This window comes from Strix uralensis, chromosome 8, assembly GCF_047716275.1.
Source record: "Strix uralensis isolate ZFMK-TIS-50842 chromosome 8, bStrUra1, whole genome shotgun sequence".
NCBI lineage: Eukaryota > Metazoa > Chordata > Aves > Strigiformes > Strigidae > Strix > Strix uralensis.
The window spans coordinates 27,599,832-27,612,223 of NC_133979.1; the positions used below are offsets into that span (position 1 = coordinate 27,599,832).

Here is a 12,392-nt window from a genome sequence, read left to right on the forward strand (position 1 = left end):
TCCTCTCAGCCCTGTCCCACACAGCAACTTGTAGAGACTGGTTAGATGCCCCCACCCCTGAAGTCAAGAGACTTGAAGATGGGGCTGTGCTCAGTCTGCAATGCTCAGCTGGGGGTGGCACTTTGCACCATCTGAGTGCTGTGGTACCAAAGTAGGGTTACAGGGGTTCTCTCTGTGCAGACAGCCCTGGAGGGGGCCCTGAATGCCCTTGCCGGACTCCCACCTGCCTCCCACCATCACAGCCCTGGAGGAGCAGACACAGATTCTTCCGGGGGACATGACTCCCACAGGCAGACGTACACCGAACAAAACTGAACCGACCAAAGCTTCTGCTGAGGCAGACAAAAACAAAAGAGTAGGGCAAGACTGAAGCCGTGCCTCCCTGGTGCACCCTGAGGTCATCTTTGTCTTTAGTAGCTTCTCTTTCAAGAAAGAGAATCCTACATAAGTGTTTAGCATCTGCACTGCCTCACAGCAAGACCTTGCACAGCTTGACCCCAGACTGGGTATTCAGCCACCTTCTGTTTGCTGTCTTAAAGATAGTTTTAAGGAAGAAATGAATGCACAGCAATGAGTTCAGCTACTTTGTCTCAAGATGCCCCCTCCTTGGCCTTGGGTTGGATGAGGCTTTGAGCAACCTGGTCTAGTGGAAGGTGTCCCTGCCCATGGCAGGGGCACTGGGACTAGATGAGCTTTAAGGTCCCTTCCAACCCAAACCATTCTATGAATGTCATCCAGCCCTGGTCGTTCATCTGCCTGCCCTGTAGTCTCCCCTGCTAGCACTTTGGTTTGGTACAAATCCTTGCATCTGCAAGAGGGTTTCTAGCAGGGCAGCCTTCCCAGGCTCCTCTCACTAAGCACCAACGCAAAAAATTTTAATTACAGCACAGAATTTACTACTCATTCTGATTCTTCCTCCTCATCTTCTTCCCGAACTCATCCACCAGTTCCCCTTCAAGGTTTCTTCTTTGGGCACAGCTCCACATTTTACAAAGCAACGCTGAAAAGCCTCCTTGATCCTGCAGGCAAGCCTTGGCTCTCTTTGGGCTTTCACATTTCCTTGGCCACGTGGCACATGTCTGACCTTAGCCTTCAACATCTCACCCTTCAAGCAAATCAGCCTTACTCTCCCCTGGGAAGCTGCAAAGCAGGGTGGTATGTGTGAGCAGTCCCAGGACAGAGTCTGGTGGGGCTGTGGGGTCTTCATCCCTCGAGATTTCAGAAGTCACCTGGACACATCCCTGAGCTGCCTGTTCCAGTCTTGTGGCTATCCTTGCTCAGAGCAGGGCTGGCTGGAGGTGTGAGAGTTCCCTCCCAGCCAAAAACTTCCTGGAGCTCTACAACTTGCCCATTTTCAGCGAAACCCACCCGGATCCACATCCTCTTTGGCTCTTCCCTGCCAGACAGACCTGTCATGCTCCTGCAACACTCCCAGAGGGTTTCTGCTCCCCATTTCTCACCCAGCTCTTCAGAGCTATGTCTCTCCTCTCCTCCCAGCCCCTCTGGGCAGCTCCCCTCCAAGCACTTTCAACATCAAAGCTGCCATTCAAAGGTTAACCCTGGATGTTTTCACACAAGCCAGCTGTATCGCATATTTACAGAGGCACACGCTGGTCCTTGTTTCCTTTAATTCCATTGCCTTCTCCTGGAGAGGCAAAGGTCACCCAGACACGGGGATTTCAGCCCTGCCACACAGAACTCAAGCTTTCTCCTCCCTTGGCCATGGCTTGGGCTGCAGTTCCTACCCATGTTCCTCTTATTGGTGCTCTACACAGCTGAGAGCCAGCTGAGTTGTAAAGCAATGGAGGACTTAGACTCTGTTTGGAGCAAGGCAATGTGTTTGCCCATGAAGATAAGAAACGGCTGACTCGGGACGAGGCATGATAATTAGATATTAGATTGCACAGCCTGATTGCACAGGATGTCAGAGCAACCGCAATGAGTTTTCACACTCAAGACCTGCCCTAGAGCATTTCTGGAAAGCTCCATATCCGAGGATAGCAAACAGAAAGCTCCTGTCTTAGCACTGACTCACAACTGCTGCTACCGGCTCTTCCCCCATCCCACGCCTGGCATTTCTCACCGCCCTGCGTCACCCCCAGCTCTGCCACGAGGCCCGATGCTCCAGGCAGGACCTGTTTTCATTGAACAAAGGGCCTGACAACCTCACGTGCATGACCTCAGTGGAGGCACCAAACTCATGCAATGGCATCAGTGGTGTCTCTGCTACCTTAGCAAGCAAAGATGAGGGGACAGGAGCGCATTGGGAAGAGGCTGATGGATGCATGTACCTGCCTGCTCTCCTTGACCCAGTTGTTGTTTCTCCATTACTGCTTTCATGCCTGGATGTGCCTGCTTTCTGAAAGGGATTAGGTGGGGGATTAAGCTCCATGCATAAGCATCTGTTAGCCAAGAGCAGAGCACGAGGAGCCATCCCTCTCCCTGCCTCGCTCTGCTCACAGCCACCTGGGTGGTGGGCAGCTAAACCGGTGGCACAGCACCCCTTGGGCTGGATTCACCAGGCAAAGTTCACAGAGGGTAACAAACAACTGAGCCACTCCCTGCCCTTTGGGCAGTCTCCATTTCAAGGCACCAGGTCCTACCTGTGCTTTCAGGATGAAGTATGAAACCTGAGAGGTGATTACAGTTCCCATCCCACAGAACAGTCCCATGCTTTGGATGCAAAGACATCACAACAGAGGAGAAGAGCAGAAGGCGGGGTTGAGCACAGTCAAGTTTTCTTCCACAGAAGGGCATGGACAATGATGTCTGGGGTCACAAAAGCAGGGAAAAACCCTTATAGAACAGTGGGGTCCTGTGACAAGTGCTGTAGGACACTAGAGCACCTCATCCAACTGAAGAGCAGTCTTCTGGAGACACCTGGGCTGATTGTGCATCGCCAGCTCCACGCAGCATCAAACTCATGGGAAACCAGAAGTTTTACCCTGTCTTTCCAGGTTGTCCCATCTCTCCAGGACACAGATTGTGCTTTAGCACCTTCTGTTCCTTCTTCATGTAACTCTCTTCAAGCAGGAAGCTGAGCTAGAGATCTCCAGAGAACACTTTGCATCCACCCCAACCACAAGCCGTAGCAGATCCCCCACAACTCCTGAATCCCACACTTGTATCTCCCAGGATGTAACATACACACAGTGCACTACCTGCCTTCACAGCAACTAAGCAGGTGAAACTAAACCATGCAGCAGGCTGAGCTCAGACACAACAGGACAGAAACACACTTTTTCTCTAACCTAGAACCCCAAATTCTCAAGGGAGGACTATAAAGTGCTTCTAAGATGAGCCCACAAACCCATTCATAGCTCTGCCTGACACCAACGTCATGGATAACTTGATGACTGGTGGTGGTATATCATACCTCCTCTCCCCTCACCAGCCTCTGCATGCTCCGCAGGCTAAAAGCACTCACCCCATCCTATCAGGCATAATTTCCCCTGATAACTGCACACCTTGAGCCCACAAGCACACACTTGAAGAAAAAAAACCTAAAGTCCTACCTATGGTCACCAATCTCTGCCTGCTCTAGATGTCACTTTATTCCAGGCTTTAAAAAAACCCTTGCATATCAGAAAGCATTTACTTTTCCTAACTGTACTAGCTTATTCAAAGCTATATCTCCTCTAGCACCTCCAGACCTTACTGCATTCAAGTCCTTGGACTGTCACATCTACAGTGCCCGCATGCAGCTAGTACAGCACAATACAGATGATCAGTTCAGCTTAAGAGCCCTGTCCTTCCCATCCCCCAGTAAGTTGCACTCATTTCATGAAGCATTGTGTCAGACTGTTTTGAGTAGCATTTGCCAGTCAGAGCAGGGATAAGGAATGACTGAGGGCTTCTGGCTTTGGGGTAGGTGGGGAATCCTAAAGGTGGAGGGTGTGAATGATACCCACTACAGCCCAGGGCAGAAACACAGCAAAGTTCAAGATGCTCATCTAAAAACCAATCAAGAAGACATCCTTAATTACTCTGCAGAACAAGGAGCCAAACACTGCTATAGGATGCTGTGGGGATCAAGTACACCAAGTTGAAGAGACAGACAGCCACTGACTCTTTCTCTGTGGAGAAGAAACAGCACCAGAAAGGGCAGGGCTCTGGCCCCAGGGGATTTCAGGACGCAGCTGAACAAAGCCACGGCACCCAGATCTGGTGCTGGAGCAGACTTTATTGCATTTAAATAAAGGTCCACATAAGCACACCTCAATCGCTTCACAACTCTGAAGAGGTACAGCCACAGCCAAGGAAAGCACCAGTCCACAATGGCCAACTCCTCACTGCATCCCAAAGTCAGGCCAAAAGAGTACAGTATGTTCCTATCCACACTGGTACTGGTAGCTCAGGTATTCACACAGGAGCACCCCTCTGCTCAGCCCAAACTCAAGACAGAGCTATTTTTATCTACTGCAGACACCACTATGCTGGCAGTACCCCTCTACTTTGCAAAGATGCTCAGAAACAATGGGGGGTGAAAAAGATGGAAAAAAAAGCAAGATTCTTTAAGCCTGTATCCTTACAAGCCAACTCAGTGAAGAGCCTCTGCAGAGCCTGGGTTCTCCCGGATGCCAGCTCTGTGCTTCTGCAGTTCCCTACTGAAAAGCTTTCCTTCCTTGCCAATCCAACCCTCCTTGTAGGCCCCCCAGCACAGGATGCACCAGCCTGGGCAGCCACACCTGCAGAGCTCAGGGAGTCTCTGCCACAGCCAGGGTGGCGCAGGGCTGAGCAGCACAGCCTCCCTCCTAACCTCACCTGGCCTCTGTCAGGCCCCAGGGAAGCGCCTTACTAGGGAGCATTAAGTCAGTAATTATGTGACACATCAGGGTGAGCAAGCACCAGAGACATCTGCATCTCCCAAGTGCTTAAGGCTGGGAAATAGTCTCAGACACCCCACAGGTGCTCACACAAAACCACACTGAAATCTTCAGAAGTCACTCATGTCTTTCATTAACTAGAAGGAAGAAGAGAAGTAAGCCCAAAAAGGTAGTTAACAGCTTTCCTGTGGCAGGAGAGAAGAGACCCCACACTTCCCAGGTATGCATGGGCTTATTGTGCAAGGCAACAAACAACCTCCCTTCCAGCCCTCCAAGTCAAAAGCAACCAGCTATTGGAGTAAAAACACCACTGCAGCAAGGACAGGTCAGTTCCAGTCATTTATTTATTGCAGCATTTGAAGTACACTGGGTACTTGGTGAAGCTCCCCCAAATAGACAACAGGAAGAATACGTGGTACAGCAGATTTATATAAAAAGAGAGTTAAATAGATAAAATAACATGGTAACCTTTCACTCTTATTACAAACAGAGCAGACTAGTCCTGAGCCCACATTAACATCAACAGCTTCAGTCCTTCCAGCCAGCTGTGGTTAGAACCTTTATGGCCCCAGACCCAGTGGACAGCAAGGCATCTGTCCTCCCAGCTGAGGCAAGGGGTGCAATTCTCAGGCCAGCTCTTCAGGAGCTTGGCTTCAGGTGCTGTGCAGAGCCTGACTTCCAGTCTTGGAAGTGTTCAATCTTGTTGAACATGTCTGAAAAGCCAGCCTCACCTTTGGTGTACAAGTGTAAGAGCAGCTCTTCTGAAGATGAGCCTTCAAGTACTTCAGGATCAGCCACAGGTAATGTGTTCAAGCCATCTAGAAAGACAGGTAGAGCCAAGGCGCACGGCAGCACCCCAGACTGTTGCCTTTCCTGTACTAAGCCAGATTTAAACCACATTTCGAGGCTGTTCCTGAACTATGCACAGTTCAGTCATGCTTTTGCAAGACACTGCTTTGCAGCTGTGTTAAGACAGTCTCCACCTACTCTAGGTCTCCAGTTTTATGCCAGAAAAAAATCCCATACCAAAAAGACTGAGTATTTCTCTTCAGTTTTCACACTTCCATTTTCAGAAATCTTCTGTTGAGAAGGAAGATGGGGTCTGAAACCATGTGCCTGCAGAATGGCACATAGTCACAGGTAGCACCAGAATGAAGAAAGCCCATGTTACCCATACGAGATTGTCCCACTGAGACTGGCTTTACTTAATCTAGGAGATCACTGTATCTCTCTAGAGTCTGCTTCTCCAGTTCCAACAGCTTTTGGTAAAATTCCTCAGCAGTTTCTTCATCCACATCCATCTGCAAGACAACAGAAACAGCACTGTGAGACTACCACCTTGGTGGCAGCCAGCACAGATACTGAGGGCAGCTCTGGAGATAGCCAAAGTGCATCTCCAGAGCTTCCACATTGACAGAGAGGCAACTACAGGTATCTATCACCAGGGCACAAGCCAGAACATATTTTGGGGAAGCATCATTACACACTCATCCTGTTCTAACCATCATCTCCACTGTCTTCCAGACTCCAGCCTGAGCCAGGAGTTACTCTAGGAAGCCTTGCAGATAATCCCACATTCCTCCTTGCTGCTCAGCACTCAACACGCATCTTGTTTCCACTCCAGCCACAGGACACCCTTGGCATGGAGCCTTCCATGCAAAGCAGATGGCAGGCCCCCTAGCCAAATTCCCTGCAGCAGAAGGCTGCTGCTCCATTTACCTTTCTGGGCTCCACATAGTTCTTCCCCAGGCCAGAAGTACAGCTGTGGTATTTGACAAGTGCATCCAAGTACTCTGGCTTCTGTTTGAACAGCCACACCTAGGAAGAACAGCACAAACGTGTAGGAGTCTAGTGCACACTGTCCCAGCCAAGCCTGCAGTCGAGGACCCAGCTGCCAGTGCACACAGGAGAACACACCATGGGTGCTTTCACAAAGCAGGGGAAGACCTGATATCTAGAGAAGAAGTTCTGAGCTGGTTTCCCCCACCTGTGACCTACCTGAGCCAACATTGAACCATGATTATGTCCCTGTGCTAAACCACTAAAGCAGTTCAACATGGTTAAACTTGCTCACTACTGTGCTTGAGGCACACTCTGTCCTGCAGTACCCACATCCCCTGTGCCATGCATTACCCACCTCCGTCCCCTGGGCCTGCATGCCTGTGGCTGCCAACAGGAAGAGCAGCATTCTCCCTGACCAAGATGGAAGAAATAGTGTTTTTTCCAAAGTAATTTATTTTACAGGTACCTGATGAAGGTCATAAAGCATCACCTGGCGGATCAGTGCTGGTCACAGCTGGTCCCCCAGCACTCACTGCTGTATGCTATTCAGGGGTGAAATACAGCACCCACCCACCAGCATTGCTGAGAGGCTCTGTGTTCAAGCTAGCAGACCCTGGTTGGGCTACCCAGAAGGTACAAATATTAAAATCGAGTTGTGAACTACTTACATGAGCTTCTGCTCCATTATACGGTGTCAGTGTATAAGTCTTGGCAAAAAAACGGATCTGAATGGAAAAAGAAGGACATGACAGAACCTGTATGGTGGCCCAAGATTTCTTCGGCAAGCCCTCCGCAGCCCAGCCACACCAGACAATCTACTAGAGGTAGAAATGCTTCTCAAAGCTGACTGCAGGTAACACTGCATGCTATGACTAAAGCATCCCTTTATCACCACAAACTATTTTCTGGAGCCACCCATCAGATCAGCAAGCCTCACTCCACACTCACCCCCAAAGCAAGAGGCAATGGACCACACATATGCCTTGCGGGCACCTCTTCTTGAATAGTCTCAAGAGCACATACGGCAGGAGGCAGAGAGAATCTGCAATACTGCCAGTGTTGAGGACAACTGAGAAGGTATTGCCTCTCCACTGCCAGAAATGTCATCCATCAGGATCAGCTGCTGCCAGCTGGGGCAGCTTAAGCAGAAAGGCCAATCTTGCAGCAAGAGCATCAAGGCTCAGAGCAGGCAGCCTTCAGGGACAGAACTGTAGTGAACCTGAAAAGCTGAAGCCCAGAGGAAGAAAGGCAAGGAAAGTTTTGGGGAAGCAGGGGAAGAGGAAAAAGAGAGCAGGAGGCTTTGCTTTCCAGAGGGATGGAAAGAAGAGACCAGGAGACACTGCCTTCTAGAGGGATGAAAAGAACACCACTGAAAAATACAGTCTGTTACAGAAATGAACAGCATTTCAAAGCACAGGGGCCAAATTTTTTCCTGAGCTTTGCTGCCACCAAAATGGTAGGGTTCACAAGCCCACAGCAGGCTGGCAAACCTAAGGGGAGCCTTGACAAACACTGCTATGGCTGAAGGGCTGAACTCTTGCTCTACACACAGTGCTGTCCAGCACTGAACCTTCAAACTCGGCTTGGAAATCAGGGCCCCAAGGTGCCAAAGGGAAGGTTTGCAGAGGGGCCTGCCTGCCCAGTCCAAACAGAAGGAGGAGCTGTATAGCAGCATGGGTAGCAAGGAGCCAGAAGCACACTGCACATCACCTGCAGCGAAGTATATTACAGCAGGGCTACCTCAACCCAAAACCAGCCAGAAGATCCACTTACCAACCACATGATGGGCATTAGCAGCTTCCACAGAAAAACTGGCAAAATTCCATAGGTCATGTTAGACATAACGAGACCAGGACAAACAACACTGGAATACAGACCCTGCAGAGAAGAAACCAAGTCAATGTGCAAATACACAACAGTTAAAGAATGTATCATTCTCCTTCTCTCCTAGTACTTCTTGGCAAGAAAATGAAGGTGAGTATAGGGACTAGTTAAGAGTAGATGCTCCCCTCTCTAAAGTTACCAGAGAGTGATTAGATGCAGCGATTTGAGAGATTCAAATTGGAAAAGTCCATGTTAAATCTGTGCCCATTGCAAGCCCACAAGACAAAAGGTGCAGCCTCCCAACACATCACAACCTCAAGTTGCAGTCTATGCACAGCTCAGCAGCAACAGCAGTCATCTGACAAATTACAGCCCACTCAGGTCAAAGGCTACCTTACCTTCAAGAGATAAGAGCTCAGCCTTCTAGGACTAAACCATTTTCTCCTGTAGTATCTCGAAAGGTTGCAATCACTATTGCTGGACTAGTGCAGCTTGTCAACAAAATCCAACAATCCCCTGTGGCAGGGACGGCAGGTTGCTCATGCATCTTAGTGTGACAAACCACCTCGGCCATGTTTAGCTCTCACATGTGCACTAAGGAACATATCAGATTGCTACGAATGCATGCAACTAGGTAACAACAATGTAATGATAATTATAAATAGTAGGAGCTCATTAGGTTTCTTCAGACATACAAACCCCATCATCACCTGCTCGTTAAATTTCCTGTTCAGAACCACACTTGTCAGGTCAGTAGCATATTTGGAGGAACTGTATGATTCCTGCCCCTTGGCATGCTGATAGTCAGAAAGGCTGAAGGCAGACTCCCTGGCATTGCTGGAAGAGGTCCAGATGAGTCGTGAGGGCTTTTCATTACCACAGAGTAGAGACTCAAGTTGACGAACCTGTGAAATAATCGTTAATTTATTTAACACAGTAATTTTGAACTCTTGCAGTATAGCTTTGCAGTTCTTAAAAGCCACAAGTTTATCTCTACTTTCCTAGCCTTGGCCAGTCTTCACTAGACTGGCCAGAGGCAGCTGCTGCTCAGGTATAACTTCAGCTCAGGGTCCACCAGGAGCACTTACAAGCAGCCACCGTTCTCTTACACAGCTCAGTTGAGCACCTCAGAATTTAACATAGCCAAGTCTTGGTATTCACCCTGGACAGAAAGAACTACAAATGGTTTATCTCTATATCCATTGGTTAACTAGAGTGACTATATTAACCTTTGCAACAACAACTATCACCATTTATTGCTATTTTAACAAAGCCCAAGACCTTTGCCCTATCATTCCTTATCTGCCAGCCGGCAGTCTGCATCAGCATCCAAACCTGTACAGAACTGATTCACCCGTGTCACCTGTACCCATCCCTACCCACATCAACCACCCAACTGAGGGCTCAATCTTCATACGCAGCCTCACCAGGATAAAGTGTCCGAAGAGGTTGGTAGCAAACACCTCCTGCAGTCCATCTCCATTAAGCCTGTCCGTCTGGGTCATTACGCCTTCTGCGGTGGTCAGCATGTGAAGCAGCTTCCTGGAAGCCAAGGACAGGAGTTAGAGAGGACCACTGCTGGGTCTAACTGCTCCCTCCTTCAGAAGTAGCCCCCACCTCATAGACTCCACACAGACTCTCTAGTTTCACCTTCAAGAGCTCCATTAATCCATGAGAAAATGGCAGGGAAAAGTTTACAGATTATCCCAGGCCCTTTATTTCCATGTGTCTCAATGCTGACTAGACCAGAGAAGACTCATCTCTTCCTTCACTTCGCCACAGTGACGTATCATTAAAAAATAACCTTGCTCTTTCATTTCACATCCAGATAATGAAATCAAGCCCCAGCATGTAACTAAGCCCTAGGGCCATGCCAAACTCAGGCAAGGAAAGCAGTCTGTGTTCAACACCCCAACAACTGCACTAGACACAAGTCAGTTTGCTCCCTAGCTCAGCTTCCCCATGGTGCTTACAGGATAGCGATGCTTATCCCCATGGGGCTTATAGAAGCATCAACTATTAGCTTCACAAAATACCATGATGCACTGCTGAGAACAGCTACAAAAACCTACAGTGGAACCAAAACAACAGCGAGGAGACCCAGTATGAGCCAACCACCTCTCCAGCAACACAGTGGTGCTTTTCACTCAATCCCCAGTGCCAGGCTCGGGGTGAACCCTTGCCCTACCCCAGCATGCAGTGAGCCCCACGCCAGGGATCGGAAGTGGCACAGGGCACCTCGGAGCACCTCAACACTTCACCCAACTGCCAATCCCACCCCACGCAAGGCCATGGATCCCAGCGGGATGTGCTCCATGTCGTCCTGGGGAAGGGCGAGAGGGCCTTCAGCCCTGGGCACAAGGGAATGCCTTGGCCACGATGATGCTGCCAGCACCCCCGTGCTCCCCGCCAGCCACGGACCAGACCCCCCAGCCCCGACCCCTCTTACCCAGTGAGGAGACCGTGCCACAGGGCCTTGAAGTTCACGTGTGGGTTGGGCATGATCCCAGCGTTGAGGTAGACAAAGTCCAGGCGCTGAAACCTGCGTGGAGAGGAGCACAGGGGTGAGGGGTGAAGGGTGGGCGGGGAGGGGGGGCTGGTGGGGCGGAGATCCGATACCTGCAGCGGAGCTCCCGGGCGACGCGCAGGACGGCAGCCAGGTTACCCAGGTCCACTTCCACGGTAGAGACCTGCGCGGCGGGGTGGGCGGCCAGGATGAGGTCTCGCGTGGCTTCGCTCTTCTGGACGTTGCGGCAGGCGATGCAGAGGTGGATGCGGCCATCCTCCTCCAGCAGCCGCCGGCACAGCGCCAGCCCCACGCCGCTGCAACGGTACGGTGTCAGGGTGAGCGCGGGCGGGCTGCGGCGGGCCCTGTCCCGTCCCGTCCCGCCCCGTTAGGGTTCCTCCCCCGCCCAGTCCCCGCCGCTCACCCACTGGCCCCGGTCACCAGCACCACTCGCTCCATCGCGCGCTACGGGGCCGCCGCCGCCCGGCCCCGCCCTATAAGCGCTGCCCGCACGTGACGCCCCGCCGGCCCCGCCAATCGGTGCGCGCGAAGGGGGCGGGGACGGCGCCGCCGGTGGCGTGATGGTGGGCCGAGCGCGGGGGGCGGGGCGAGGCGGGACACGCCCCCTTTGGACCCGCCCCTTGATTTAGGCCACGCCCACCACCACCACCACCACCCCGCGGGTCACGCCCCCCTCTGGGCGGGCCCCGCCTACTCCGCCGAGCTACTTGGGTCCTTCCTGCTGTCCTTCCCGTCCCTGCCTTGCCTTGCCTTGCCTTCTCTTCCCTGCCTTCCCTGCCTTCCCTGCCTTCCCTGCCTTGCTCTGCCTTGCCAGCCCGGCCAAGGCAAGCCCCCCGTGCCCTGCAGCTGCAGCAGGCCGGCCTTCCGCAGGCAGCCATGGCGCGCTCTGCCCTCCCGTCCTTTGCCACAGAGGGACGTTTTGCAGCCAAACAGAAATGCCACCCGGTCACTGTTTCCCGGTGCTGCCGTGGCAGAGGACTGGGCGCACAGGTCCCGCTGGAGATCTCGGGTGCAGCCCTGCTCCTGGCAGAGCCGATGTCACTGCTGGAGCGGGGATGGACACACCAGCCCCCCGCACCTCCCCAGGCAGTGGGGTGCCCCCCAGGTGCCCTGATACACTATTTAACCGTGCATGCCCTGTGCGGGGCATCCAGGCACAGAGCGCAGGGGCTCGGGTGGGCGGGAGCTGCGGTGCCCATGGGGCAGACGTGCCCCTGTGCAGCCCAGTGCTCCCAGCTCCCAGCTTGCTGAGGCAGGGCTGGGAGAGGCCACGACGCACCCTGAGCAGGGACAGGGCATCCGAGGGCAGAGGCAGACAGGTACCAATTATGTGGCATGAACAAAGCCTGTCCTTGCTCCCAGTTCAGCCACGGAACACCTCGCTGCCACAGGCTACGCACTCAGCAGGGATGAGAGACATCCTCTGCCGCAGC

At 52.0% G+C, this 12,392-nt stretch overlaps 1 protein-coding gene across 1 annotated transcript; it reads right to left on the reverse strand.

Moving 5' to 3' along the window:
• Nucleotides 1-5,152: 5,152 nt before the first annotated feature.
• Nucleotides 5,153-11,421, reverse strand: HSD17B7 (hydroxysteroid 17-beta dehydrogenase 7). The gene is made up of 9 exons (XM_074876790.1): nucleotides 11,363-11,421; nucleotides 11,052-11,255; nucleotides 10,882-10,974; nucleotides 9,860-9,974; nucleotides 9,143-9,337; nucleotides 8,382-8,486; nucleotides 7,277-7,333; nucleotides 6,546-6,644; nucleotides 5,153-6,127 (listed from the first exon to the last, which is right to left on the reverse strand). The coding sequence occupies exons 1-9, from the start codon at nucleotides 11,395-11,397 to the stop codon at nucleotides 6,032-6,034; spliced, it is 999 nt and encodes a 332-aa protein (XP_074732891.1). The 5' UTR covers nucleotides 11,398-11,421; the 3' UTR covers nucleotides 5,153-6,031.
• Nucleotides 11,422-12,392: the final 971 nt, after the last annotated feature.